The sequence below is a fragment of the Psilocybe cubensis genome, chromosome 4 (genome assembly GCF_017499595.1).
Source record: "Psilocybe cubensis strain MGC-MH-2018 chromosome 4, whole genome shotgun sequence".
NCBI classification, from domain to species: Eukaryota; Fungi; Basidiomycota; class Agaricomycetes; order Agaricales; family Agrocybaceae; genus Psilocybe; species Psilocybe cubensis.
Genome location: NC_063002.1, coordinates 2,527,694 through 2,553,466, shown reverse-complemented (window position 1 = coordinate 2,553,466; position 25,773 = coordinate 2,527,694). Strand labels below are relative to the sequence as shown.

General features: G+C 45.1%; 11 protein-coding genes across 11 annotated transcripts; 7 read left to right on the top strand and 4 right to left on the bottom strand.

The window, feature by feature from the left end:
- Positions 1-304: 304 nt before the first annotated feature.
- On the top strand, positions 305-2,170 carry JR316_0005034 (putative trans-sulfuration enzyme; the record flags this gene model as incomplete). The annotated part of the gene is made up of 12 exons (XM_047890798.1): positions 305-407; positions 468-607; positions 745-953; positions 1,005-1,029; positions 1,081-1,166; positions 1,224-1,237; positions 1,293-1,369; positions 1,421-1,714; positions 1,771-1,824; positions 1,885-1,995; positions 2,048-2,092; positions 2,153-2,170. The coding sequence occupies 12 exons, from the start codon at positions 305-307 to the stop codon at positions 2,168-2,170; spliced, it is 1,176 nt and encodes a 391-aa protein (XP_047750559.1).
- A 1,939-nt stretch (positions 2,171-4,109) lies between these two features.
- Positions 4,110-5,590, bottom strand: JR316_0005033 (uncharacterized protein; the record flags this gene model as incomplete). Its single annotated transcript, XM_047890797.1, has 7 exons — positions 4,110-4,428; positions 4,491-4,886; positions 4,957-5,055; positions 5,109-5,230; positions 5,280-5,432; positions 5,492-5,512; positions 5,567-5,590. 7 exons carry the CDS (start codon positions 5,588-5,590, stop codon positions 4,110-4,112), a joined length of 1,134 nt encoding a protein of 377 aa, XP_047750558.1.
- A 145-nt stretch (positions 5,591-5,735) lies between these two features.
- On the top strand, positions 5,736-6,984 carry JR316_0005032 (Tlg2-vesicle protein; the record flags this gene model as incomplete). The annotated part of the gene is made up of 8 exons (XM_047890796.1): positions 5,736-5,831; positions 5,891-5,930; positions 5,983-6,093; positions 6,146-6,354; positions 6,410-6,490; positions 6,544-6,679; positions 6,739-6,802; positions 6,852-6,984. 8 exons carry the CDS (start codon positions 5,736-5,738, stop codon positions 6,982-6,984), a joined length of 870 nt encoding a protein of 289 aa, XP_047750557.1.
- A 169-nt stretch (positions 6,985-7,153) lies between these two features.
- On the bottom strand, positions 7,154-8,445 carry JR316_0005031 (Syntaxin ufe1; the record flags this gene model as incomplete). The annotated part of the gene is made up of 3 exons (XM_047890795.1): positions 7,154-7,920; positions 7,977-8,223; positions 8,287-8,445. 3 exons carry the CDS (start codon positions 8,443-8,445, stop codon positions 7,154-7,156), a joined length of 1,173 nt encoding a protein of 390 aa, XP_047750556.1.
- Positions 8,446-11,156: 2,711 nt separating this feature from the next.
- JR316_0005030 (RNA polymerase II subunit A C-terminal domain phosphatase SSU72) lies at positions 11,157-12,301 on the top strand (the record flags this gene model as incomplete). Its single annotated transcript, XM_047890794.1, has 6 exons — positions 11,157-11,480; positions 11,536-11,567; positions 11,625-11,768; positions 11,821-11,960; positions 12,015-12,133; positions 12,200-12,301. 6 exons carry the CDS (start codon positions 11,157-11,159, stop codon positions 12,299-12,301), a joined length of 861 nt encoding a protein of 286 aa, XP_047750555.1.
- Positions 12,302-12,555: 254 nt separating this feature from the next.
- Positions 12,556-13,546, top strand: JR316_0005029 (Peroxiredoxin-6; the record flags this gene model as incomplete). The annotated part of the gene is made up of 7 exons (XM_047890793.1): positions 12,556-12,651; positions 12,708-12,914; positions 12,966-13,058; positions 13,109-13,203; positions 13,260-13,270; positions 13,326-13,456; positions 13,511-13,546. 7 exons carry the CDS (start codon positions 12,556-12,558, stop codon positions 13,544-13,546), a joined length of 669 nt encoding a protein of 222 aa, XP_047750554.1.
- Positions 13,547-13,811: 265 nt separating this feature from the next.
- On the top strand, positions 13,812-14,804 carry JR316_0005028 (putative proteasome subunit alpha type-2; the record flags this gene model as incomplete). The annotated part of the gene is made up of 5 exons (XM_047890792.1): positions 13,812-13,840; positions 13,892-13,989; positions 14,050-14,305; positions 14,364-14,522; positions 14,579-14,804. 5 exons carry the CDS (start codon positions 13,812-13,814, stop codon positions 14,802-14,804), a joined length of 768 nt encoding a protein of 255 aa, XP_047750553.1.
- An 823-nt stretch (positions 14,805-15,627) lies between these two features.
- JR316_0005027 (uncharacterized protein) lies at positions 15,628-16,511 on the top strand (the record flags this gene model as incomplete). The annotated part of the gene is made up of 4 exons (XM_047890791.1): positions 15,628-15,637; positions 15,700-15,854; positions 15,911-16,419; positions 16,472-16,511. The coding sequence occupies 4 exons, from the start codon at positions 15,628-15,630 to the stop codon at positions 16,509-16,511; spliced, it is 714 nt and encodes a 237-aa protein (XP_047750552.1).
- Positions 16,512-17,097: 586 nt separating this feature from the next.
- JR316_0005026 (Aldehyde dehydrogenase) lies at positions 17,098-19,859 on the bottom strand (the record flags this gene model as incomplete). The annotated part of the gene is made up of 17 exons (XM_047890790.1): positions 17,098-17,189; positions 17,276-17,345; positions 17,413-17,462; positions 17,517-17,619; positions 17,743-17,774; positions 17,825-17,945; positions 18,010-18,108; positions 18,418-18,567; positions 18,623-18,779; positions 18,834-18,862; positions 18,918-18,999; positions 19,051-19,080; positions 19,133-19,203; positions 19,260-19,332; positions 19,384-19,573; positions 19,630-19,676; positions 19,744-19,859. The coding sequence occupies 17 exons, from the start codon at positions 19,857-19,859 to the stop codon at positions 17,098-17,100; spliced, it is 1,512 nt and encodes a 503-aa protein (XP_047750551.1).
- A 795-nt stretch (positions 19,860-20,654) lies between these two features.
- Positions 20,655-24,831, bottom strand: JR316_0005025 (Calcium-transporting ATPase 3; the record flags this gene model as incomplete). Its single annotated transcript, XM_047890789.1, has 19 exons — positions 20,655-20,872; positions 20,940-21,050; positions 21,111-21,267; positions 21,326-21,487; positions 21,544-21,736; positions 21,793-21,955; positions 22,011-22,101; positions 22,152-22,242; positions 22,298-22,605; positions 22,660-22,990; positions 23,039-23,237; positions 23,285-23,601; positions 23,653-23,762; positions 23,817-23,956; positions 24,012-24,078; positions 24,130-24,178; positions 24,221-24,335; positions 24,386-24,517; positions 24,567-24,831. The coding sequence occupies 19 exons, from the start codon at positions 24,829-24,831 to the stop codon at positions 20,655-20,657; spliced, it is 3,219 nt and encodes a 1,072-aa protein (XP_047750550.1).
- Positions 24,832-25,346: 515 nt separating this feature from the next.
- JR316_0005024 (uncharacterized protein) lies at positions 25,347-25,704 on the top strand (the record flags this gene model as incomplete). The annotated part of the gene is made up of 3 exons (XM_047890788.1): positions 25,347-25,454; positions 25,511-25,620; positions 25,677-25,704. 3 exons carry the CDS (start codon positions 25,347-25,349, stop codon positions 25,702-25,704), a joined length of 246 nt encoding a protein of 81 aa, XP_047750549.1.
- Between the last annotated feature and the right edge of the window lie 69 nt (positions 25,705-25,773).

Sequence of the window (25,773 nt, the reverse complement as noted above, 5' to 3'; positions counted from 1 at the left end):
GAATTGCCGTTGACGACAATTTCAGACCTTTTGTTAACAATTTTAAGCTTGACATTCAATTGAGAGTCGAGAGCGAGCACTAACAATATTGTTCGGACAGTATGCCTGAAAATCGTTTCCGAGCTCTATATGTCTAGTCACCATATAAAGTCAAAAAGTCAAGCGATGACGAGCTCTTTGCACCTTTGTTGCACACAGTTGTGGCGTGCACTATCTTCCTATTTATAGGGGCTTTTCTCGAATTTAACTGAAACTAAACTTGAGTTCGCCCAAATACTCTTTTTGCCCCACAACCTCTCTCGCGATGCCTGTTGACAAAACTTTGAAGCTGAAAGGGACGGACCTCATCCACGGAGATTCAGCATTCGCTGCGTCGGAAGTTGCACCATCTATCTCAGTTTCGACTAGTGGGATTTCAACGTATTACTCTCTTGTGTTACATACTAACTTTATCACATTCAATGCAGCTTTTAGGGCGTTAAATCCTCTCGAACAAGCTTCAACTGGCCTTACGGATGTCGATTTTCGGAATCCCACTCGTCACGGTTACTCGAGGTACACCCAACAAGTTAGCACTCGAGCAGAACATATCTTGAGTCGCATCAATGTACGCATAGTGATCAACAGAACCCATACAATGCGAATTAACGATATGCCTTTAGGATGGGTTTGCAATAACGTATTCTTCAGGCCTTGCCGCTTCTTATGCTGTACGATGTTCGTCTTTCATTATCTTTATCGCAGATAATTACAAAAGTCCCGCCACAGGCCCTCGTATTCTACCGACCAAAGCGAATCGCTATCAGGGGCGGATATCATGGATGCCATGCAACTATTGCTGTCTACCAAAAAAGTCAGGATGTGAAAGTCGATTTGATTGATCTGGACGCCGATTATAGACCTGGCGATCTTTGCTGGTTGGAAACACCGTTAAACCCTACTGGAGAGTCAAGGTGCTTCGTTCTAATCTATGCTTGTGGCTTGTTACTAAAGTTACATGTTAGAGATATCCAGTACTACGCTGACAAGGTATTTCCTATCGCTTTTTCGTCACCCTAGCCTTTCACCAATTCGCTTCAGATACATAAAGTAGGCGGAAATTTGCTGGTTGATTCAACATTTGGCCCTCCTCCCCTGCAGTATCCTTTCCGTTTTGGAGCTGATTGGTAAGTGAACTCCGTTAATTATTTTTCATTTTCAATCAACTTACATATATCTGTCAGTGTGCTCCACTCAGGTGAGATCAAAGTGGAATTTTAGTTGTGACTGTTTCTGAAAGTGCAGCACACTAGGAACAAAGTATTTTGGGGGCCACTCTGATTTACTCGCAGGTGTCTTGGTGGTGAAGACTCGTGAGGATTGGAACACTGTAAGCATATATGATCTCATGTTTATGATATTCCTCAATCTTCATAAACAGCTTCACACCGATCGGACTTATCTGGGTAGTATGATGGGCTCTTTAGAGTCATGGCTGCTCCTCCGTTCATTGAGGACCCTTCACTTGAGGGTACCTCGTCAATCTGCATCTGCTACTGTTATCGCACAATGGCTGAACTCCATCGCCAAAACTCAGGTTGGCGAGACCTACGATGGGGTTCCAGGAGGTATAATATCCAAAGTCTGGCATTCATCCCTTCAAGGCAAAGACGACCGTGGGTTTGACCCAGCTAAACAAATGCAAGGAGGATGGAATGCAACGTTTGCTGTACTGGTAAGGCCTTAAACATCATATAACGTCAATAATCGGCAAGCCCACAAGTATCTCAGTTTTCCAAGCCAGACTACGCTCTAAAGTTCCCTCATGTCACAAAGTACTTTGTGGTGAGTGATTGCCTAGTCTGTGAGCGAACAAGTTGGCTAAAAATGAACCATTCACTTTAGCCCGCCACCAGCCTTGGTGGCGTTGAATCCCTGGTCGAACATCGCATTCAGAGCGATCCTTCTGCTGACCCGCGGCTCATCAGGCTGAGCATTGGTGTTGAAGATGTCGATGTACGCGCATAACACAATTACGAACTTAGTTTCAGCATTGATCGCATTACAGGACTTGAAAGCGGACATAAAGCAAGCCTTGCAGGTGGTGGCGACTGTACGTTGTCTACCTGATCTGTAATTCTCCCTGAGATATCTAACATTCTACATCTTAAAGACCAAGGCGAAACTTTGATTATGCGCCGTGTGTGCGAATGATAAATATGGTGCTATGGTGTAATTTATCCATGTCAATTAAAAATGGGAAAAATTCTACTCAGGGGTTTCAAAATGTCGAGATTGACATCTTCTTTCGCACATCACTGAGTGACGTTCCTTCAAGTATTAGGGAACCTCTGTGGCCAGACTTTTCTTTCAGCTTTAAGGGATTCATCTCTCGTCCACATACCACTTACATCAACATAGACAACCAAGAGAATTACCATCAGTATGCCAGCTCCATCCTGTAAGCGTTTGTACATGCGAGGTGAATCATTTCTTACTGTTTTCTCCTGACACATTGAATAGAGCATCCTTTATGTGTCCAGGATTGCCGCAAGGTGCCACAAAGGATGATCTATACAATGTATCTAGCACCTTTTATCCCTTACGGTACCTCATTGATTTTTTTGGATTCAGTGCTTATCTTGCTACGGGAACATATCTGAAGTGAAAGTGTTGCCCAGTGAATGATGCACAGAACTTGAAACTCTTATCATTACTGACTCGTTTCTTACGAGAATGCGCATTTGTCCAATTTGAACTCGAAAAGGTAGTTTAATTAAATTCCCTACTTTTCTTTTTTCATTTTTGCTGACATCGTATTATCTCGCTAGGATGCGCTTCTGGTGTTAGAGAAATACAACAATCAACCTTTGCTCGGGAAAGGTTCGTCTACGGCATTCCAGTACTTACAGGGAATATAATTATTATAACTGACCCAACTATCAAAAGAAGTTGTCATTGAGATCGCGTACCCCCTCCGAAAAGATATGGCGTCTCTGATACGCCCTGACAGCCTGCCCAAACAGTAGGGCAATCTTTTTGAAGTTGGCGTGTATATTGCTCATATTTACAGACGAACGCTACAGTTCAGGTCTAGACCCGCTAGATACACGGTTTTTGTATCAAATATTCCAAGTGGTATTCGGTGGCAGGTTCGCTCTTGAAAGCCTTTAAGTCTTCCGCTAGGATTACTCATCATTTTAAATAGGAATTGAAAGATTTTGGTCGGTCCTCGGGAAGTTTAGTTGCATTTTGTGATATAGGAAAAAAAGGAGAAGGGTTCGTGGACAAAAAATTTCAATTGGTCTCGTATATTAAGTGGTTCCATGGCTAGATTCATAGAATATTTCACCTACGAAGATGCGCGACAATCCGCCATATTTCTGAACGGCAGATACCTGGGGAGAAAAAGGGTTCATGTCACTCAACACCAAGTAAGAGTCCAAGATGGCTAGCTATCATGCCATCAAGTTGACTTTGCCTCTCAGCCTGCATTTGAAGCCAGATCAGCTCATAGGTCCCGGTCTCAATCTCCCGAAAGGCGGCCCGCTTCAGGTCGTTCTTGGAATAATAATCACCTCTACCGACATACCGAGCGTCCGGGGGAGCGCCAATCCACATGGGATTTGCAAGACGATGAGAAAAACTATTATGAAGACAATAGGCCCCTATTCTCTCCCAGATTTTCTTTGAGCCAGGAGAAACATCTGAGGACTGATATTGATCCAGTATACACTCGGGACGAGGAAATAGATATCCCTTCGCGGCCAACGCCAGCATGGGCGTTCCATCAAGGCTTCTATCGAGAAGAACGGGATGTTGGGTATAGCCACCATCCATACGGGGTCGATTATGACCATGTGTACAGCTCGGTGGATCCATATCAGTTCTAAGCTCGATACTTGTCTTCCAATTTAATCCTTCCCTCGTGCCCTGTATCAGATTGTTTCAAAAATACATTTCGTGTTCCTGTTGAATGTTTGCCAAATGTGTGATTCAGGAAGAGGTATATATTTGCATGCGGCCTTTCTATCTTTGATTTGGCATCAATTTGTTTCAGATTTCCAACAGTGCAAGGATATGCTATGTATTCTGTCAAACGTCAAAAGGGAGGAGGGACTTTGTTTCGTTCATTTACTTTTGCCTTTGTAGAAATCCAGGAAATGATATTTTTCTTCCCAACCGAGGCCCATTCTTTTCAGTTTGCCCATCTGAGAAATTAGGTGGGCACACGTCTCCGAAAGTTGGTCTTCACCCGCGTAGTCAGATAAAACCTCGTGTACCATGAATAATTGAGAACTCGGAGATTCCGACGGAGCAAGAAGACGAATGGACATCTGAGCGGATGATAACGCTGTACCAAGAGAGAAAATATGTGGGAGTGGATTAAAGATTCGAGAAGGCATCGTGTGCGTTAGTGTGGGTGCCAAGTTGGTTGGTGGATCATACCTGAAAATGTTTAGATTATTATTGCTTCGAACGGTTCAACCTTGGGTATAAAATATACTCACCGAATCGAGACAACGAAGACTTGAAACTTTTTGACTGGCACAGTCTGCCGAAATACGTCGGCGAATCGCAGCAACCCACGCCCATTGCTGGTTGTGCATTCAGGAAATACAACAATGGGTCTAGACGCGCTTCGCCTAATGTCTTCAAGAGGGCGGCATTCCATACTTCCATAGGGGGGCACACCTCCGGTGTGTATAATCATTGAAAGGAGCGAAAGCTGTCGGAATCCGGAAATTGGGACACGAAGGGTAGTTGTCCTGGATGCAACTTGGATGTTTGCGGAACCTGTTCCGGTCCGACGACCAGGTGTGTGTGATACCGGGGTAGATGCCCTAGATGCAACGGTCGATTCAGGTAGCGACACTGGAACGGGAAGCACAAATATGGGATTAAATCTGATGAAAGGACAAGGTCGATGTGTTAAGGCAGGTGCGAAACACATCTAGAAACAATAGGTGAAAATACCGAATAGCAAGCCAGACAACATCAATCCAGGATGCCCAGTTCGACACTATGACATCTGCTGCTTTGGGAGAGCATTTTTCTACAAGTTTAGGGCCTCTCCTACATTGTGAGTTAGAGAGTACACAGAGTTTAAAGTAACATTCTGCACGAACACGCGTTTTCTGTTGAACTGTTCCACATTAATCCAAAACAAACCTAGTGTAAAGAGGGCGGTGCGCCCAATTACATAGGTAAAGAGATTGTCGATGGTACGATATAATGGGGGAATTGGATACTATATAAACATGTTAGAAACGACCATGATATCAAGGGAATAACCTTACAAAAACCAGAAAGAGACCTTTGACTAAAATAATGTATATTAAGGCAAGAGTTAAGACCAGAGCCGTCCTGACAACGGCCAAGATATATCGAACGGGCAATGTTACTTTTGCCACGAATTCAGCCCCAAGAGGAGGGACTGGTGTCAAAAATGGCTAATGCACACCAGTTAAATCAGAAAAGCCGGAGCCACAAAGGCTATTTAATGGCACACCTGTATACCAGTTCCAGGATCCTAAATGCAATAGCGTGAGTCAATGTGTAGAAAATAAGCTAGGACATGGCTCACTCTGTATGCACTGAACTTTTCCATGATGCTGGTTTGGTTTAGAAATGTACGGCCCGATGCACGTGAGCGATGCCGACAATGATGAAACCTCCTTGCCGAGCTTATAAGCCAGTTAAACGTTCTCTACAGCATTCTATTCCAGTGTTGGCACATCCGCAGGTGTTAAAATATGTCTGTCCAGCCATTGGCCAGGCTAGTCGCCTTCGTGAAGAAATATGCGAGCTACGCTCTAAATCGTTATAGGAAATTGCATCTCTACGGCAAGGTTCTTACCAATATGTTTCTGGCTGAGTGATAGCATTTGGGCTCACAAACATGTCGTAGATTTTTCTGTGGCTGGTTGTTTTCTTCGACCTTTGCCTGCGTATGTTTGATTCACAATTCTAATATTTATGCGCAGACTTAACAACCATTAGTCGCATTAATAATTGTGATAACACCCGCAAAGATTGCTCAAGTTTCTCATGACAAGGCCATCCTACTCGCATCAACTCGTTTTGGCTGGCTTGCTCTTGGTGGCTTGATGGGTAGGCTGCCCATTTCCACTTTATAGAGCAGTGATATTCATCATTGTGCCAGTTTGCGTCTCATTTCCACCACTCATTGGGCACACAACACTCATCACTTTGTGCGGCTTTGCCTACGGGATGAAGGGTTTCTATATTAGCTCCACTGCGTCTGTTCTGGGCTCTGCCCTGGCATTTGTTTCTCTGCGGTTTCTTTTTAGCAACCGACTTCAAGCATGGTCAAGCAAGAATAAGAAATGGCAAGCTCTAGAAGCTGTAGTTGTGAGTCATGTTTTCAATGTGATGGATTCTTCCATTTACACTCCCACAATATCAGACCGCTAAAGGATTGCCCCTCATCATCTTGATTCGCATATCTCCTTTCCCTCCGTGGGTTTACTCTAATTCTCTGTTCGCTGTAAGGTCCCTTTTGTCTTTGGAGAGAAACGATAAACTAAAGCTGTTTATTAGTCAATACAAGCGGTCAAACTATGGCAATTTGTTGTTGCCACTCTTTTCATCTTTCCTAAGGTTTTCCTTCATACGTTCATAGGTTCAAAACTGGCTGAGCTATCCGACGGAGAACAACGTGACCATATGGACACCCGTACGTCATTTACTACACTAAAGACTAATAACAAAGCCGAAACTGAATTGGATGCTTAGGTACCAAAATACTGGACGGCGTATTTATAGGCGTTAGCATTGTTATCGCTCTCTTTACTGGGTGGTTCGTCGCTTTGAAGTGATTGTCTTTCTATTCTTCTCATTTGTTACAGGACCGTCTACAATTCCGTGCAAAGTCATATACGGCACTTAGAAGGATTTTCTCCTGAAGTCGATGAACTAGCGGCTGAAGCCATCGAAGACTACGACGAGGAAGCACCTCTGCTCTCTCCGCAACAAACGTAGTAAACAAGGTCTCAGTATATCTTACACATTATTTAGAAGTGGACCGGTCGATATCTAATTGCTCTTTAATGTACCATTAGTTTGTTATGTAGAGATGTTTTGTGGATTTTTCGATGATGCTTCTAGCAGTAGTTACTCGTGTATAATAGATAGAAAATAATCTACCCTTTCAATAGAAATGTAAGAACAACAAACTAAGACTAGCTCCAATGAGAAAAACTAAAATGAAGAGTCGCCCATCCTTAGCGCGTCGTTTTGCCTCTCGTAGTTGTTCATTTCCTTTCTCCACGGTCGATGTCGTTGTGATCGCATCTTCGTACAACTGGTCAGTAAGTTCCGTTTGGCGTGTTAAGTGTGTGACGAGCTCCATTTGCAATGCACTGATGTCCATAAGTCGGGATTCCGCCTGTTGAACTGATTCCAAGGTATCTTGAACACCTTTCAGAATGTTGGCGTTTTCAGTTTCAAATTGCAAAATCTGTGACGCGGATAGTTCGATATCGTCGTCGTCGTCTTCCTCCGATACGTAACTGGATTCTGCTGGTGTATAGGCTGCAACTTTGCGTGAAGATTCCGGAGGAGCAGAAACTCCAATTGTAGCCGCAATTGTGTTTTCTAGCCAACTTCCCGGTGGTTTGTTAGCAGTGGGTTGATTGTTCGAGGGCTGTGTTCGCACTCGTGAGTACATGGTGAGAGCCTCCTGAGCAGCACCGGATCCAAGGGTTTTCGTTCTCTCTAATTGTCGTTTGACGCGTTCTTCTTGCAGCTCTTTTTGTATCTGACTGGCCTCTGCCAACCTCCTGCTGAGATACCATGTTATTCCAGAGTGGTGGGCAGCAATGACATCCGAAGATAGAGTTGACTCGTCCTGCCGCAGACGTGCAGGGAGTAGTCTCGTTAAGGGGTTTGTCTTACTAGCCACAAGTTCTGCACGGCCTATGCCCAAGTTTCAATTGTTGATGCTGCTACCAGAGATCAATCAAATAACATACGTTTCTCTATAGCTTCCATTTCTTTAACTCGATCTGAACACCGCGTGAGGATAACCCGAGCCTGCAGGTCAATTTGATCTCGTTCCTCGTTGGACAGATGCCGAACATTGGCCCAAGAAGACCCTCCTTCACTTAAATCTATGTTCCGAGAGCCTTGCCGTGATAGTGGGGATATGCGCGAGTCTATGCTCAAGTAGGCGGTGCGGACGTTTGCAAGCATCCTGGTCAGAGTGTTGATGTGGTTTAACTGGATATTGGATGACGAGTACAAATCAACTTTGAAACGCAGTGCCAGTAACTAGAGGCGTACAATATTGTATGCTTCAGCAATATATGTCTTATCAACTGAAGGTTTGTCGGTCTCGTTCTTGGGTTGCTTTGACACCTTCCTGCGCTTCGCGTCGGGGATGGAGCTTTCACGCTCCTGTAGAACTTCTCTAAATTCATTTGTGATATTTTTGAAAGGCATACTGAGAAGAGATATATATGCTTTGGGTATACGCGTTTGAGTCTGAAAACGATGGGGAAGATGCACAGAGGAAATAAAAGGTTGCGGAAGTGTTGCAGTGGGGACGGGAGTAGAATGTTTTCCGTATTGGGACTGACCACGTGTCCGCGATCACGCACTGCCTATATAAAGCAGCGATTTGACTTTCGCCTATTTTTCTCTCAACCACATCCATCTGCAGATGCTTCGTGTTTCTTCGTGATTCGGCATTGTCTACATACAATCACACACACAGTATGATGTGGGAGACAGATGTGTCCTTGTTTGAGGCGGATGGTGTTCCCCTACCACTGTTTGCCATAGTTTGTGACCGACAATCAATTATATATACCTGCATCGCCTGCCATTAGACGACGTGTAGACAGCGACACGTTTCAGCTGTTCTTGTAATAATATAACATACTTTGTGTCGCTACATTTGCACCAAGAGCTAAAATACAAGTCGAAAGCCGGCATGATTTCGACGAAGAACGGGATGCAACAAAGTTCGTTGCTTCAGTCTCCTGCGGTATCTCTCATTGTCGCAGCATGAATACGAATCTATCAAAAAGAGGTATACCCGGTCAAAAGGTTCAAGTAGCATGTCAAAGCTAATCCTAAGACTCACAGCAAAAATCAGTTTGTCCGCGATGAATGAGACGACAAATAGTCATTTCTGCCAGATCCACGATATCCTCTTCTTTGACGAACGAACAGTTGATGAGGGTAATTTCCGATATCGACTTAGATGGTGACGGAGAACTTTGTTCGCCATTCAATTGGGCCGATTGGCGACTGTGAACCAAGTTTACGAGAGCACGACCTGACAATCTCCCACACCATCTAAGGTCCAGACGTTGAAGCATGGGACAAAGACCACGCGGACCTTGAAGTTCTATGAGGGAGTCATCGAGAATATCGCTATCATGAAGTCGCAAGTCTTCCAACCGAGGTAAGAGCTCAAACATCTGGCTAAAAAAATTAGAATCCACTGCCAAATCGCGTATTTCCAAGCAGGTTATAGGGGGAGAAGATTCATATATAAATCGGTGGATCCAAACACCTGTGTTGTGTGCTTGAGGGTAATTTAACGAAGACCTAAGAGTAAGGTGACAGAGAGAGGGTGTTCTCAAGTGAGGCAAAATACCAAAAATGTTATGGTCCCCCATCAAAGTTAAGGCTCTAAGATTTGAAATTTCAACCTGATGCCCATTTTGAGCATCCAACAAAAATGATTGATTTTCCCTACTGGGCATTTCCAAAGCAAGGACCTCGAGGTTGGGCAGTTCTCCGAGAAGACGTAAAACGGATGACATTGAGTGCAAAATGGTCGGAGCATCATGGTCTGTTAGTTGCAATGTTAAATCGGTAATGGAAGGAGGAAGACTATGGCGTCCCGGTACAAGGCTACGGTGGATACGCAATGTTTGAAAGAGGGGTGCTTTCGCTGACAATGCGTGGAGGCCCATCAAATCGTGTGGATTGTCGTCTAGACCATCCATTGCCGACAGAAATTCTTGAGACACTGATATCTCGATTGAACGCAGGTGGGAAGCAGGCGAGTCGCAGAGTCGCAGAACCTGATTAACGGGATCCAATGAAGACGACTTCAATATTAACGTTTTCCACCTCCAAATTTCGGCCAACAGGACTTCCACGGTACTCTTCAACTGAGATGTATCCGCATTGATCTCGATTTCAATCGTAAGAAGGGTTTGTCTGGAATTTCGAAGCCACAATTGAGTACGTTGACATGGATATCGGGAGTCGAGATTGATATAAACGTGCGACCACACAGTTGGAGTTGTTGCAGCTATCCTCCAAGAGGAACAAACATGGGAAACAATTAGAGGGGTCCTAGTCCGGCCATCAAGCACGCATAATTCAAAGATATATGCTAGAATTTCGGGGGGAAGTCGACTAGCAAGGGTGATCTTTCCTTTGCATTTCCTGATTTCGGCATTGTGTAAATCCTTCTGGAACTGTAGTCGGCGAACGCTTTGCATCAAACCCTGAATTTTCACATCGATCAGACCTATTTCCCTCTCGTGGGTGAGGATGGCTTGATGAACGGCGTCGACATCAACGTCTAAGAAGGCAACAGCCATCAGGGTGAAACTGCAGCTTGAGATGATAAGATTATTTTATTTATCTGTCAATACAATCAGAAGATTTGTACGATAAGCTTTCTAAGAGCCTCACAATAATAATTTTCGTTGACTCGAAAACTCTGTATCTATGCTAGTATTCTGCTTGGTCGAGAGTGGGAGTTAAGAGAGAGTAGTTACGACCTGTAACGGGCCGCTCACGCCGCTGGCTGGGTTTGTCATCGAGCCAACTACGGACAAACAACTTGAAAGACGCGCGCAGAATTGGCAAACGCGTTCCATTGCCTTTCTACTCTTCTCCATTGATCGCTTGTATACTACGCATAACGAGAATCAACTATCAAGTTTATTTATTCAGGTACATTTTTACTTTTATTCTCTCCCGCCAACGATGACGCAGAGTGGAAGCTGCATTGACCCGGCAAATAACATATCACACATATCGCACGGGTCAACATGCAGACTGGCAATGTTCGAGATACTGCTGAGGCACCAATTTATCACCTTTATGATCACCATACTCAAACATGTGCTGACTAGCATTACCCACAGTCTAATTAAATATACAACTTCGTCTGTGTCAACATGGATCCACGCAAAGCTCGAGATCCTCGTCTGGCTCGTGCTGATCCCCGTCTGCAACAGCCTCAGGCAACACAACCAACGCCCATGGCACCTTCTGTATCATATAACGCTCAGTACAATGCTACCTCAGCACAACAATGGGACGCAAACCCAAACAACGCGTCTTCTGCAGATACAACTTTGCAATTTCAAGCAACTGCACACACAGGCTCAGATATTGCGGCCCCACAAACAAACAACGAGGCGCAACCAACATCCAGCACTTCATCAACGTCAATGTATAAACAACGACCTTTGTTTTGCGTAGTATGCGCTAGCAACCAAGCGAGTAATACTGTCGATTTCGCTCTGTGAATGGAGTACTCACCTTTCCCAACAGAACAGGTCAATGGAAGGACATCATGTTTTATCGTGAGCTTAGATCATCATATCTCGTAATGAATTCTCGTTTCTGAATTCTGGTCACAGTAAAGCAGGGTTTCGTGTAATATCTTCTGGCACGGGCTCAGCAGTACGGCTACCAGGTCCTTCAATTGATAAACCCAACATATACCCATTTGGAACCGCGTATAACGCCATTTATGAAGAGCTGAACGCCAAAGATCCTCGACTGTGAGTTGGTTAGCTCTATATTCTTCATTTCCATAATTTGACTTCAATCAAGATACACAGCAAACGGACTCCTTCCAATGTTGGATCGGAACAGGAATATTAAACTAGCACCAGAACGATGGCAGGATAGTAGAACTGTAGCGGATATTGTTATAACATGTGAAGAGAGGTGTTTTGACGCTGTTTGCGATGGTCAGTGAATGTGATGTCTATTTTGTTGATGATAAATGACGACATTTTGTACAGACCTCTTGACGCGGGGTGGGGAATTTAATAAACCCGTTCACATCATAAACATGGAGATCAAAGATAACCATGAAGAAGCACTTATTGCTGGGAAAGCAATGATTGACTTGGCAGCAGCGGTGAGCAGATTAAAATCAGCTGCCCATCTTGTTTCCTCCACAATGGAAGCTGACCTCGCGCATCAGATTGAAGCGGCTGAGGACATAGATGAAAGCATTGACAAAATCTTAGAAGTACAACAAGAGAAACATCCGCATAGCCTCCTGCACGCTGTGGCGTTCTATTAGAAGCCGGACTCCCGACATACGATGGGAAATATGGATTTATTGAGGTTCTTGTGGTAGACGGAAAAAGGATATTTGACAATTGATATTGGAGTCTAGTCGAGCACGCAATGTGAACGCAAGAGATGCCAAAAGTCAAGTAAGCGTGAGAATTTAAGACGCGATCGTATAGTATTTAGGAGCCCCAGCAGGGGAACTTGAAATTAATTAGATTCACCCCTTGTCCTTGTCCTTGTACATACTCATCCTTACTTCCAATGCCTTCTCTTCGTCTCGGAAACATCGCCCCCGACTTTGAGGCGCAGACCACTGCTGGTCCCATCAAGTTCCACGACTGGATTGGCGACTCTTGGGTGAGACCCGGACCTTTTGATCAGTTCGCACCGCATATATCTTATCTATCGTCAAGGCCATCTTGTTCTCTCATCCCGGAGACTTCACCCCCGTTTGCACCACTGAGCTTGGTGAGGTTGCTCGCCGCTCGGAAGACTTCAAGAAGCGCAATGTCAAGGTCATTGGTATTTCTGCCAACGGTCTCGATGAACACGAGAAGTGGGTGAAGGACATCAACTCGTATGGAGCCAACGTTGGACCCACAGACGTCCAATTCCCCATCGTAAGTTCTGGGAATCATTCTCAACGATTCGACCACCAAATCCCGTTCTAGATTGCCGATCCCGACCGTAAAATCTCGACCCTCTATGACATGTTGGACGAACAAGACGCGACCAACCGTGATGCCAAGGGTCTTCCTTTCACCGTATGTTTAGCTACAGTTCTTCGTGGTTATTTATACTCATCTGGGTTTAGATCCGCACGGTATTCGTGATTGACCCTAAAAAGACGATCCGCCTTACCCTTGCATACCCTGCTTCTACGGGACGCAACTTCGATGAAATCATCCGGTTAGTTTTTTTCTCCAGATCCTTTTATTTCCACCGCTTATGAACTTTATCTCTAGTGTTGTTGACTGTAAGCGAAAGTCTTATAATGTGATCTGAGTCACTAAAGTAGAATTGCATCTCAGCTCTTCAAATTGGAGACAAGCATCGCGTAACTACTCCAGTCAACTGGAAGAAGGGAGACGATGTGATTGTCCACCCATCTGTCACTAACGACGAGGCCAAGACCCTCTTCCCCGAATTCAGCCAACACCTTGTGAGTAACTTAGTATAGACTCAATGGCAGATTCTGACGGAACTTTCTCCGTAGCCGTATTTGAGAACCACCCCTCTGAAGGTTGACTGAATTAGCGTAGTTATTGGTCTGGGGGTTAATTATGGGTAGTTTGATTAAGGGTAATAAATATACAACTTGTAAAATTGAACTTGTAAATGAATGAACGCGTATATTCGAACCCCTATTTTGATCTAATCTAAGCGGTCCTGTAAGTCGTACACGCGTTGATAAAAACAAAGCCAAATAAAGCACACGCAACCCAGACGCGCGTCGTGCATTGTCCAACTTCAATTAATCAGTATACCTTCTACCTCTCTAACATCCCCTCGTAAACATGGCTAGCGCCGACGGTGGTGCTTATAGGTATACCTTATCTCATCTCACCTTGATGTTTCTACTCATCCTTGGGTATAGTTATTCTTTGACCGTCTTCTCCCCAAGTGGAAAGCTTGTTCAGATTGAACACGCACTTGCTGCCGTATCGCAGGGCACAACAAGTCTTGGTATCAAAGGTGTGCCATTAGTATTACGGCGGCAACTCATGGGAACTGGCATACTAAACCATTCGACAGCCACAAATGGAATTGTCATTGCCACTGAAAAGAAGACATCCTCTATCCTCATCGACGACTCTGTGATTGAGAAAGTAGCTACGATCTGCCCCAACATTGGAATCGTTTACTCAGGGATGGGACCAGACTTTCGGATACTTGTCACGAAGGCGCGAAAGAGTGCTCAGGCATACTGGAAGATCTATGGGGAATACCCACCTACAAGAGTGCTGACACAGGAAATTGCGACAGTCATGCAGCAAGCTACACAATCAGGGTAAGGTCACCTTAAAGCTTGATTGCCGATTTCTGTCGTTAATCGAAGTGCAATCTAGAGGTGTAAGGCCTTATGGTGTATCATTACTAGTTGCAGGCTGGGACAGCCATCGAGGTCCTTCCCTTTATCAAGTTGATCCTTCCGGTTCCTTTTGGGCATGGAAAGCAAGCGCGATCGGGAAAAACATGATCAATGCCAAAACTTTCCTGGAAAAGAGGTGGGTGATTGACCATATTCTGACGCTATTGTTTGAGTTCATTCCGCGCTTTCCAGGTATAACGATGACATCAGTCTGGAGGATGCCATCCACACTGCACTTTTGACCCTTAAGGAAGGATTTGAGGGTCAAATGACTGAGAAGACTATTGAAATCGGTGTAGTTACTGTCCCAACGCCCGCAGAACTGGAAGAGGGCAAGATTGGAGGCGAAACAGGTCGGCCGAAACCTACTTTCAGGAAACTTACTGAAGAGGAAGTCCGCGACTATTTGGCTCTTTAATGACGGAACCATCTGTGATCAGTGTCTGTGTACGTTTATTTTTACCCGTGTAACATGGAAAACCCCCTCGAGTGTTTTGGATTCCGCTATTCAGCTGTGCTGTCATGTTTACCTAAGTTCGCGAACAATAGTTCTTTTTGACGCATGAAGCGTTCTCACGGCGATATCGCCACAAATGGCAGGCGGAGGGTGTCCACAAAGTTGATTGACAAACCCTGGTTATGACCATGAAGGATCTGTGTTAAGATCAGTCTCCAATGGTTTGCAATTGCGGTGCGTGGTATTGTTTATCTGGATCTTGGTCAAGAAAGCTCTCTCAATGGGCGAGCTCCCCTTCAGTATAATGCCCAGACATAACTAATTCTGCCATCGGAAGAACGGAAAAACAAAATCAATGCAATGAAACTTCCTGCCGATTCGCTATCCCTCTGAACTTTCATCGATTCAGCACCAATGCATTTTGGTGCAACCGCCGCATGTGCTCGGTCGTGACGCCAAAAAGGAAATCACATTTCCGCGTCGGCTCTTGATAGTTTTGAAGATTTCCGTTCAACAAATTGTACGTTTGCTCGGAACCCGATCTGCCTGATGCTATGATCCAGATAGACATAAGCTAAATTATTTTCGGCATCTATACCATGATGTCTGATTTGGCGCTCGGGATCTGAAGCATGCTCAGCGCGTTAAACATACACTACCCTGAGGCTTAACCAGTTGCTTCGACCCCGCCGTAATCCTCGCTGCTTCCCCAAACGTCTTATTTCAGGTTCTCGATCCGATCTACTTTTTTAGGTCAAAACTTAAAAAGTCCTTTGGTGTGAAAATGCACTGCTGTATGCACATTCATGGTATAAAAACCCTTCGATTCAAACGACTACTAATCGTAACACCTCAGGCTCAGCAAAGCAAAGTACAATGTCTACACCTTCGAATACCAGCAGCTACGAATCACCAAAGCAACGTACAGTTTCTACACGTTCGAATACCGGCAGCGACGATATGAAACGCATTCCTATGGCCTGCACTAGATGTCGCAACATGAAGCTGAGGGTATCGTGGCCTTCTTCAGTGTATCGTCGACAGTTCTAACTTTCCCCTCCCGTTAGTGTCGAGTACCTGACGGTGACTCACGGTGTAGCCGCTGTATCAGCCAAAAGAAAGATTGTCAATTTGTCCCCGTTAGCTCTGAACAGACTCCGATGCCCAACCCATCGGCACCGTACTCGCAAGGGCACTTTCGGTTGCAACCAATTGCCCCGTCGACTCAGCTTCCAATGTCGACACAGCTGCAGTGGAACGATGCCTATACTAGTGCGTTGTATCCCAACTATGTCGCCCATGGCCATGGCCCTTCATATGATTATACCCACACTCGATATCAAGGTCACTATAATGAACAACAAAGTCAGTTGGGCACTCATACCGGCACTGCAATTCCCATGCAAATGGACTACCCAAACCAAGACATGTTCTCGAACGGCCAAATGAGCACAACTGTGGCACAGGTCAACCTTGAATTTGATCCCACAATTTCTCAATATGTGCAGTCGACTCCGAACGGTGCGACTTGGCCTCACGCAATGACAATGTACACAGCTATGCCAGAAGAACCTGAGTAAGTTTGTTTTTTTTACAGAACGATGTTCAGTGTTGACGCACCTATCAAGATACTATGCATTCTACAATCCCCAAGGGCAGACACATTGAGTATTTGTCTAGTTCGCATTGCTTTGCCCCATCACCGAGGTGTCCCTTGTTTATTTAATGCCGTCTCTTGCTATTATATTACCTGGAATCGTGTACTTTACTTGATCCTCGCTAATGATTATTACATATACTCTTCCCGACTCCGTGATCGCGGGGGGGCCATGTGCACCTGCTGCCGAGCAAGCTGAATGGTTTGTGTCGCCTATGCCACAAAGACTTGAACACGCTTTACGCAACCAATGTATGCCGGCATAGGTGCTTTTGGCTTACAGGTACCGAGCAGAAGTACAGCAACTTCTGGGACTAGCCGCTAGGTATGTGGCGTTTCACCTTTGCCACATGGCAGACGGATATGGTGTTGGCCAGGGCGTAAGGAATTGAAAGAATTACGTACATAGAATTGTTCATTGAGCATGATCTAACATGTCAGAATGGAGTCAACACCTCGCCAATCAACCATATTTTCACCGAACTTTTGATTGACTATGTCATAATACAACCACGTATAGATGTACAATGTACGCAAGGATGGCCTATCTCCATGGATTTTTCGTTAATTAAATATTCCTTAGTGGTACTGCGCGCATTAAAGAGGCCAATCGAGTTTCTCTCCGAAGTTCCAGTGGACTGCTTTGACTGATGTATATTCCTCCAGAGCATAGCTTCCGAGTTCACGGCCTGAAAATAGACGTGATGAGGACATTACAGGCGAACATGTACTTTGTGCGGCAGAGAAAGTACCCTTCGAAGAGGAAAGAACATACCAATTCCAGATTGCTTCTTTCCGCCAAATGGAACATTGTTATTCAACAGATTGTATTGGTTAACCCACACCTACGATAACAACGATAAGTACAATCTGCGGGAACGACAGAGCTGGTCGGCGGTGTTATGAACTTACTGTGCCGGCTTCTAAAGCGGATGAGACTCGCATGCACTGATTGGCGTCATCTGTAATATGAGAGGCAACGTTAGCGCTGCACGACGTATGTTATTTATGATTACTTGAGTGAAGTCCTGCACCAAGGCCATAGCTTGTATCATTGGCAAGGGCTATGGCTTCGTCCTCGGTGTTGAATACTCCGACAGAAAGCACGGGTCCAAAAATCTAGAAAATTGGAGAAAATCAGGACGCCACATGAGAAACCATCTCCAGATCCTTACTTCTTCCTTAACCTAATAAACCCCAAATTGAGCACAGCATCAGATCAGTAATACAGCAAGGCTTTACTATTCTCATATCGGGTTTGATATTAGTGAATACTGGACGAGATGTTAGTCAATTTAAGGTGCAAAGCATGAATTAGACATACTGGTGGGATCGACATAATAGCCTTTACTGTTCCTCTTTTCGCCTCCGAGGATTGCGACGGCGCCTTCTGCCTTCCCTGACTCGATATATCCCCACACACGATCGTATTGCCCCTTAGATACCTAAGAACAAGAGGGTTACAACGACAAAACGATAAAAACACCGTGGTGGAAGGTGTTCACTTACGACAGGGCCTCCTCCACTTGCCTCCTCCAAGCCATCTCCAACGACTGTTGCCTTAACTTTAGATACGAGTATCTCCAAGAATTTATCGTAAATAGTGTTCTGAACATAAACCCGAGATCCGGCTGTACAATCTTGCCCCGAATTATAGCATATTCCAAGCGCAGCCCACGCAGCGGCTTTGAGTTAAAAGGTATGTTAGTACTCCTTGGTATCATCATATGAGGTCAAATGTGAAATAAATGCCGTTTCGGTGAAATGGTGCTCCCCTTGTCATAACACCAAACAACCAGTCGCTGATCGGGTATATGACAGGTTCCCTGACCAGGTATCCTAAGCGAATGGCCACTTCTTCTACGACAGAATCATGCACTTATCACTGTGCAGGGAAATTATAATAAAGTTGCATACTAGGATGCCGGCTACGGTATCCCAGTTTGGAATAAGGCCAACTCGTAACAAAACGTGCTTGTTCGCGAGAACTGAAGTAAACGCACCCTGTTCCAAATCGGCAGATTCAAAAATAAGATGTGGCGACTTGCCGCCAAGTTCCAAAGATACCTATAGAAGGGGGTTGAGGATTATTTGGATAGAGAGCAAATGTGCTGGTTTAAACCTTCTTCAAATTGCTCTTCGCGGCAGCCTCCATGATTTTGCGGCCTGTGATTGTCGAGCCTGTGAATGCGACTTTATCTACATCAGGGTGGGAAGAAAGGGCAGCGCCCCCGACGGGTCCCAAGGATGGAACAGTGTTAACGACACCAGGAGGGAATCTTGACATATGGATCAATGAACATAGTTACCGACTACATATATTGAAGCCTTACCCTGCCTCTTTGACCAGTTCGGAGAGTTTCTACAAACATGAGTATGAGACTATGAGGGATGCAATGATTGGATACGAGAATTACCAAAGCGGTCAGCGGTGTTAACTCGGATGGTTTCATAACGATCGTGCAGCCTACAGCCAGCGCTGGGGCAACTTTCCAAGACCTACGAATACATGATCAGAGGCGCGACAACATCGCAGAAAAATGACTTTACCACATATTGATCGGGTAGTTCCAGGGGATTCTGTTGCAGTAGTTTAAACGAAGAGAGCGTAAAGCAATCATAACATCGTTACATTTGTCCGCAAACACCAATGGGATCATGGCGAGTGAATGCGATTTTAGACTTGTTGTCGACCTCCAGGGACTTACATTGGAAGGATACTTAGCCTTATGCTAAGGTACACAATGCTGACTACTAACCTGGCCTATGATCTTGTCCGCCCAGCCGGCATAGTACCTTAAGCATTGGATGCTGTCGCCGATATCGAAATCTCTGCAGCCAATGATCAGGCTTGGGTACTTGCACATGTTGTAGGAGGATTACCTTGCAACCTTGACAGGCTTTCCATTGTTAAGAGACTCAAGTTCGGCAAGTTCTTGTGCATCACGTTCAATAAGGTCGGCAAGTTTGTTTATGAGTCTTGATCGCTCAAATCCAGTTACATTCTTCCCCCAAGTTGTCTTGAACGCATGACGGGCGGCAGCGACTGCAACATCGATATCCTTGGGCGACGCTACGCCGGATTTAGCTTTCTGGAATAAGCAACACATCAAAGAAAAGGCTACACACCTGCGACAACAGATGCCAGTACTTCCTCAGTAGCTGGGTTGATAGCGCTAAGAAGGGGGATTAGCATGCTATCTTATCTTATTTATTTACCAGCTCTAAGTGCATCACACTCACTGAATGAGCTCCTTTGAGTCGACAGAGGGAACAAATTCATTGTTGATAAACAGTCCAGTTGGCACAGTCAGTGTCTTGTTAAGACGAGGAACATGTATTTGAGCGGTCAGAGACATTATGGATGAATGAAAGGAACGAGATAAGCCTTTGGGTGAGAAGATGTGTCTAATCACCCTCCGTTGTGGGTTTGCCAAAGCCATTTTAGGTGCTAACTGCCGTGAACCCCGATTACCGATTAAGTACCGGTCCGCCTACATCATTGCGCTGCCACGTGGAATTTACAAACTCGTTTCGGTTGGGCCTATTTGGCTTATATTTATAGAAAAGATACCTTGTAATGGGTAGAAAGTTTATTGGGTTCCGTCGAGCAACTCGAAAGTAATAAAAGTGGGTTTCAACCAGGGCTTCAGCTCTGTGCCATAAGTTCTTCTCCAAGTAGCCGGGATCAAATGATACACATATGAATAGAGTCATTGAATGACAGTGAACGTGATTATCACCAAACCACACAAGACAAGATGCAATGTCCTAACCTGAGAGATTTACTAGTACGCAGTTTCAAATCATACATAAATCGAGCTTGATAACCGTTCGTCAGCAATGATAGAGAGCATAAAGGATAACTCAGAACAATCCATCAAATAGCAACAGCTCAGCGTGAATAGTTACAGCGAAAAAATGACATATCTTCTGCATCTATAAGAATGTACATGGTAAACGTTTTACGTTGGCGTACGGTCATTGAACTCTTGATACATCTATTGCTAAGTTGATGATGTCCTTCGACGTCTGCAGCGATGCTTCGATACATATGGCAGATGTTATAGAGCCATGCATGCACATGAGCTACAAATAAGATGTGCATGGGGTATAAATCGTGTCGCACATCGTCTATATATTAGAGGATATCGTTAAACGTCTCGGCGTGGCTTTTCGTTGCTATCATGTTCATCGTGTACGAGATTTTCAACGAGAGATGGTGTCCATCGTCGGTAAAGGGGCTTCCTGAGCACCTTCCAGATTTCACACCATATCAAGAAGACGACAGACATCCCCGCGACCACTCCCCATTCCCAGCCTATCCCACTTTGATAGAATACACGGGTGTTCAAGCCGGGGATGTAGATGGCTGTAGATGAGATACTCCGCATCAACAACAGTCACAAGAGACGACTGAAACATGTAAAGTGACTCACGAAGAACCACGCTAATCATACCACCAAGACATGACCATAATAAGACAGGGTTAGCCAAAAGATCTTTCATGAAGTGGCGACCAGGGGTTAATGAGAATAAAGAGCGATCGACTATCATGAAAAAGATCGAGGGATCAGCTGCTGCCCGACATCAGGGTCAGGTATACGTACATGATTTTAGCTCCAATCCGTAGATCGATATCGCAAAAATCAACGTGGCAAATGTCGTTGACCGGGCCCTGAACACGTTTCGACACAATTCACTGACTTCGTGGTTACAATCATGCCCAAGGTCTCCATTTCCCTTGCCATAGATAACAATGACAAACTAAACCAAAAAAAAAGTCAATGAAAGAAATTGCCAACAAACTTCTACATGTGCTTACGCTAGCAAGAGAAATTCCACCCATGATAATGCCGTATGCCAGACAGTCCAAGATAACTGGCCAAGTGAAAATACCATCCTTGAGCGAGTGAGGCGGTCTTCTCATCAAATTTCTATCAGCTGCCTCCAAACCGAGACCAAATGCAGGAGGAGAGCTGGTAAGCTGGAGCAAGCCATCAGCATCGAGGAAGAACAACGAATACGACGACTGTATCTAACCATGTTAACCCACAACACACCGATGGGACTCAGAGGGAAAACACTATTTTGGCCTTCATCCTGGAAACAAAGTCCAATAATCAAAAGAGCTACTTCTGCCACGTTGGTGGTCAGAAGATGTACGATAAACCTTTGAATATTCGTAAACAAGCGGCGACCTTCGGTTATTGCGACTACGATGGAATTGAAGTTGCTTGATAATGGTCTCAGTCATTATACTTCTAAACAAGTAGTATATTTTGCACTCACTCATCTGTCAAAACGAGATCTGAAGCGTCTTTCGCCACATCAGAGCCAGCCATGCCCATCGCAATGCCAACGGGAGCCAATTTCAAAGCAGGAGAGTCGTTGACGCCATCACCGGACATCGATAGATGCTTGCCTCGACGTTTCCCAGCATGAATCATACGAACTATAACATAACGGAGTGAATACAAAAACACACTACAAGAAACCCTATATGTTACCTTTGGTCTCGGGAGCACAGCGAGCAATAACTAGGGGTAGTTCTGGGAGTGCATCGATTTCTTTATCCGTCAGCCTATCGAATTCAGTCGCCTGTTATAATTTGTCAGTGTCTTGCTTTGAAAACGATTCATATAACAGACCGTCATAACGGCACTAGGAGGCGCATCTGGCGAGATGATTTCGACAGCCTCAGCAATTGCCTTCGCAGTTGTGACATGGTCACCGGTTAACCTGGAAAAGAAACAAACTAAGCGAAACTGACTACATGAGAATAACAGAGGCTAACATGTGTACCACGATGCCCGCCTGTTTACACGCTCGAACAGCACCAAGCGTCTCTGGCCGAGGTGGATCGAAGATACCTGCAAGCCCGCGGAATACAAAATCCCGTTCAACCTCTTCTCGGGTGAGAGTTTCAATTCCAGTAGCAGGTATAATCCTTGATGCCAAGCCAATGACGCGGAGACCTTGAGATGCCAGTTCCTCAGCTTTGACCAGAAAAGTATTTCTGATCTCTTCCGACAGAGGAGCAGTTTCCGGTGATGATTCGGGAGAAGGGACATAGTGAGTTGATGCTGCCAACACGCGTTCCGACTGCCAGAAATATTTAACTTTTTAGAGTAAACAAAAGGTGAAAGGGAAACCCACCGCTCCCTTAATAACGACGAGGGCCTGTCCATCCAGTTCTTGATCTAAATAGATCATGGACATTCGTTTCAAGTCACTGGAGAATGGGAATTCAGCTTTGAGTTCGAATCGCTTTGGAAGATGTTGCGGTTGTTTTTCGTCGAAATGAGGTTGTTTCTCGCCATTCTCGATAACTTTTCCCATGGCGAATCGTGTTACCTTCTCCTTAGGTTCAGTCAAACCGGTTACTAGACCCGGCCTTCCAAGTTTGAGTTTAGTTGCGAAAACTTGAAGCGCGACTTCCGTAGGATCGCCAGTGGATTTCCATTCTCCCTTTAGATTCTTATGGATTCTGGGCGAACGTCAATGAACCTGAAAATTGAACATAGACAAGACCTACGTTGCAACATTGCACAAAGATGCGATTCGAAGAGCCTCGGATAAGCTATCGCCCAAGAAAGCTGTATCAAGCACTGATCCATTATCTTCTCGGAGAACATTTCCAACGGGTTCTAACGCATTCTGCGTAACATCCGCTACATATTCGACAGCTTTCTGTGGATCGCCTGCCAACCAAAATTTGCGTACAGACATTTTTCCTAAGTGATTTTAGTAACAGCCATTTCAGGTTAAAAAAAAATCGTACCTAGAGTTAGTGTTCCTGTCTTGTCACTGCAAATATCCGTTACTCCTCCCAAATTTTCCAGTGCGTCAAGCTTCCGTACAATAACATTCTCGTTCGCCATGCGTTTTGTGCCCACCGCCATCGTAAGCGTCAACACCGCGATGAGTGATTCAGGTATGATGGCAATGGCCACCGCAATGCCGTAAAGAGCGACTTCGTTTGTAACCTTCCAACGCGCGACAGAAAAGACGATAATAGCCAGGATGATGGCACAGAAGAGAAGGACAAATGCCAGCTTTGCTAGCTTAATCTGTAGAGGGGTTCCCGATCGAAGGCCCCTGTAAAGATTTAGATATTAACAGTGGATGACAAAAATCCTGCTAGCTTACAAGAATTCGAGCACCTTGTTAGACACTCGCTTATACCAAGGTCTGTCATCTTTGATGGCTTCTCCAGAAGCATCTGTTTTGCCGCTAATTGCATTAGCAATGCGGCCAATCTAATTGTTTCCCCATAAATGATTGTAGTCGTTTTCAAAAGGCAGTTTACCCACCTGGGTATTCATAGCAGTTCCTACTGTAATTCCAGTTCCCCGTCCTTTGGTTACAACCGTAGAGGCATAACATAGATTTAGGCGATCACCGATCGGAATATCTAATTGGTTTTCACTGAAGGTGTCTATATTCTTCGAAACTGAGGAGCAATTAGGCATTGACGATGTCTAGTCCCAGAAAAGAATTATACTGACCTGGTAATGATTCCCCTGTCAAAAGTTGCTCTGAAAGTTCGAGATTGGAGACTGAGATAAGCCGCAACTATAATAACACATTAGATTACTTTAGACATGAACGATGGACTTGGCTTACATCGGCAGGGACAACATCGCCAGCTTTGATTAGTACAAGGTCGCCTGGACTATATGATAAGTTAAGTCAACGCATGACAAAATTGATGCACATGCCTGGTACGACGTTCTTGGCGGGAATGGGAATACTCTCTCCATTACGAATGACGAGAGCTGTAGGTGATGAAAGCTGCCTTAAAGAGTCCATAGTTTTCTCCGCGCGGTATTCTTGAAAAAATCCGACACTGAATTAGAGATAAATTGAATGAGAATACTACCGGAGAAGTGCAAACAAATAACTTGCGTTGTATTGAGAACGATAACCGCTGCAATAACAGCCCCTTCGATAAAATCCTCGACACCAAAACTGAGGGCCAAAGCTGCGATCAAAACCAATGTAAGGGCATTCGCTACGAAAGATAATCAGTATAGCCGCGATAAGCACAGAAAAAGACTCACAAAGCTGCCCTACTAATACCCGCCATGCTGAGACGCCTTCCTTTCCCTGGAGGAGGTTCTCTCCACAAGTTTGTAGGCGACTAGCTGCCTCGTTCTTCGTAAGTCCATCATGCTCCGACACCCCAAGGTCCTCGAGGAGCTCTGACGGAGTAAGGGTATGTGCAACAGGGGTGATTGTCGTGAAGTCCCGAACTTTGGGTGGAACGGTGACTGTATCTATTCGATTACTGAGCTTGAGGTCGGGTTTCCGAGTGAAAATGCCCATCATAAATCGGGGTCGACGACCAGACTCGATCCAAAAGCAAAGGGCTTATATACCAGGAAGTGAAGATCGAGTGCCAAGACTACAGTGCGTGCTGGGGGTGTGTTGAATTGTCTTAAGATGGAGCACCAAGTCCAAAAGGGGGCCCAAGACACATAGCCACCAAGATCGTTAGGAGCATAGTTATTGAAGAGGTAGAAATTTGTTCCTGGAGAGCTGGAGATTATTTGTCAAATATCGTTGTGGTCTGCGTGGACAGGGAATGCGAATATGATGCAGATCGCCAGAATGGCTACTGGAAGCTGCAACAAGTCTACGCCAAAGTCGAGCATTGGCGCCAGGGACAAGCCGGCGACAACGAAATCAGGAATGATGTCACGGGCTTGGCACGAGCAGATAGCCTCGGCTTTCAAAGCTCTACCTCACTGAGTCACTAGTCACGCAAGATTGGTCACCCGAAGTAACCCGGCGTTACCTCCAGCCGCCCCTACCCTCACCCAGATTCCACAAGCATCGAAATGTCGCTGTCCATTCTCGCTCGCTCTTCTGCCGTCCGCCAACAGGCTCTCTCCCGTGGCTTCCACGCCTCCAAGGCTGCTCGTTCCGCTGGCCACGACGACTACCATGTTCGAGTTCCGTGTCACTCTTGACGTCTTTTTGTATTCATCTTTCTCTCCATTAGCATCTCCCTTTCGCCTGGCCAGGCCAAAAGAAGGCAGCTTTCGGCGCAAAGGTCGCTGTCTATCTTACTTTTGGATTCTCTATCCCCTTCATCGCGTCCTGGTACCAAATGTTCGTTCTGCTATTCGCACTGTCTAGACCGACACCCTGTCTAACTTTTCCTGTAGCCAGAAATCTGCAGCTGCAACCGACTAGATCATTAGATTTCTCGCCATTCGTATACATCGCCATTAGAATCAAAGAACTGCTTATAAAATCCACAGA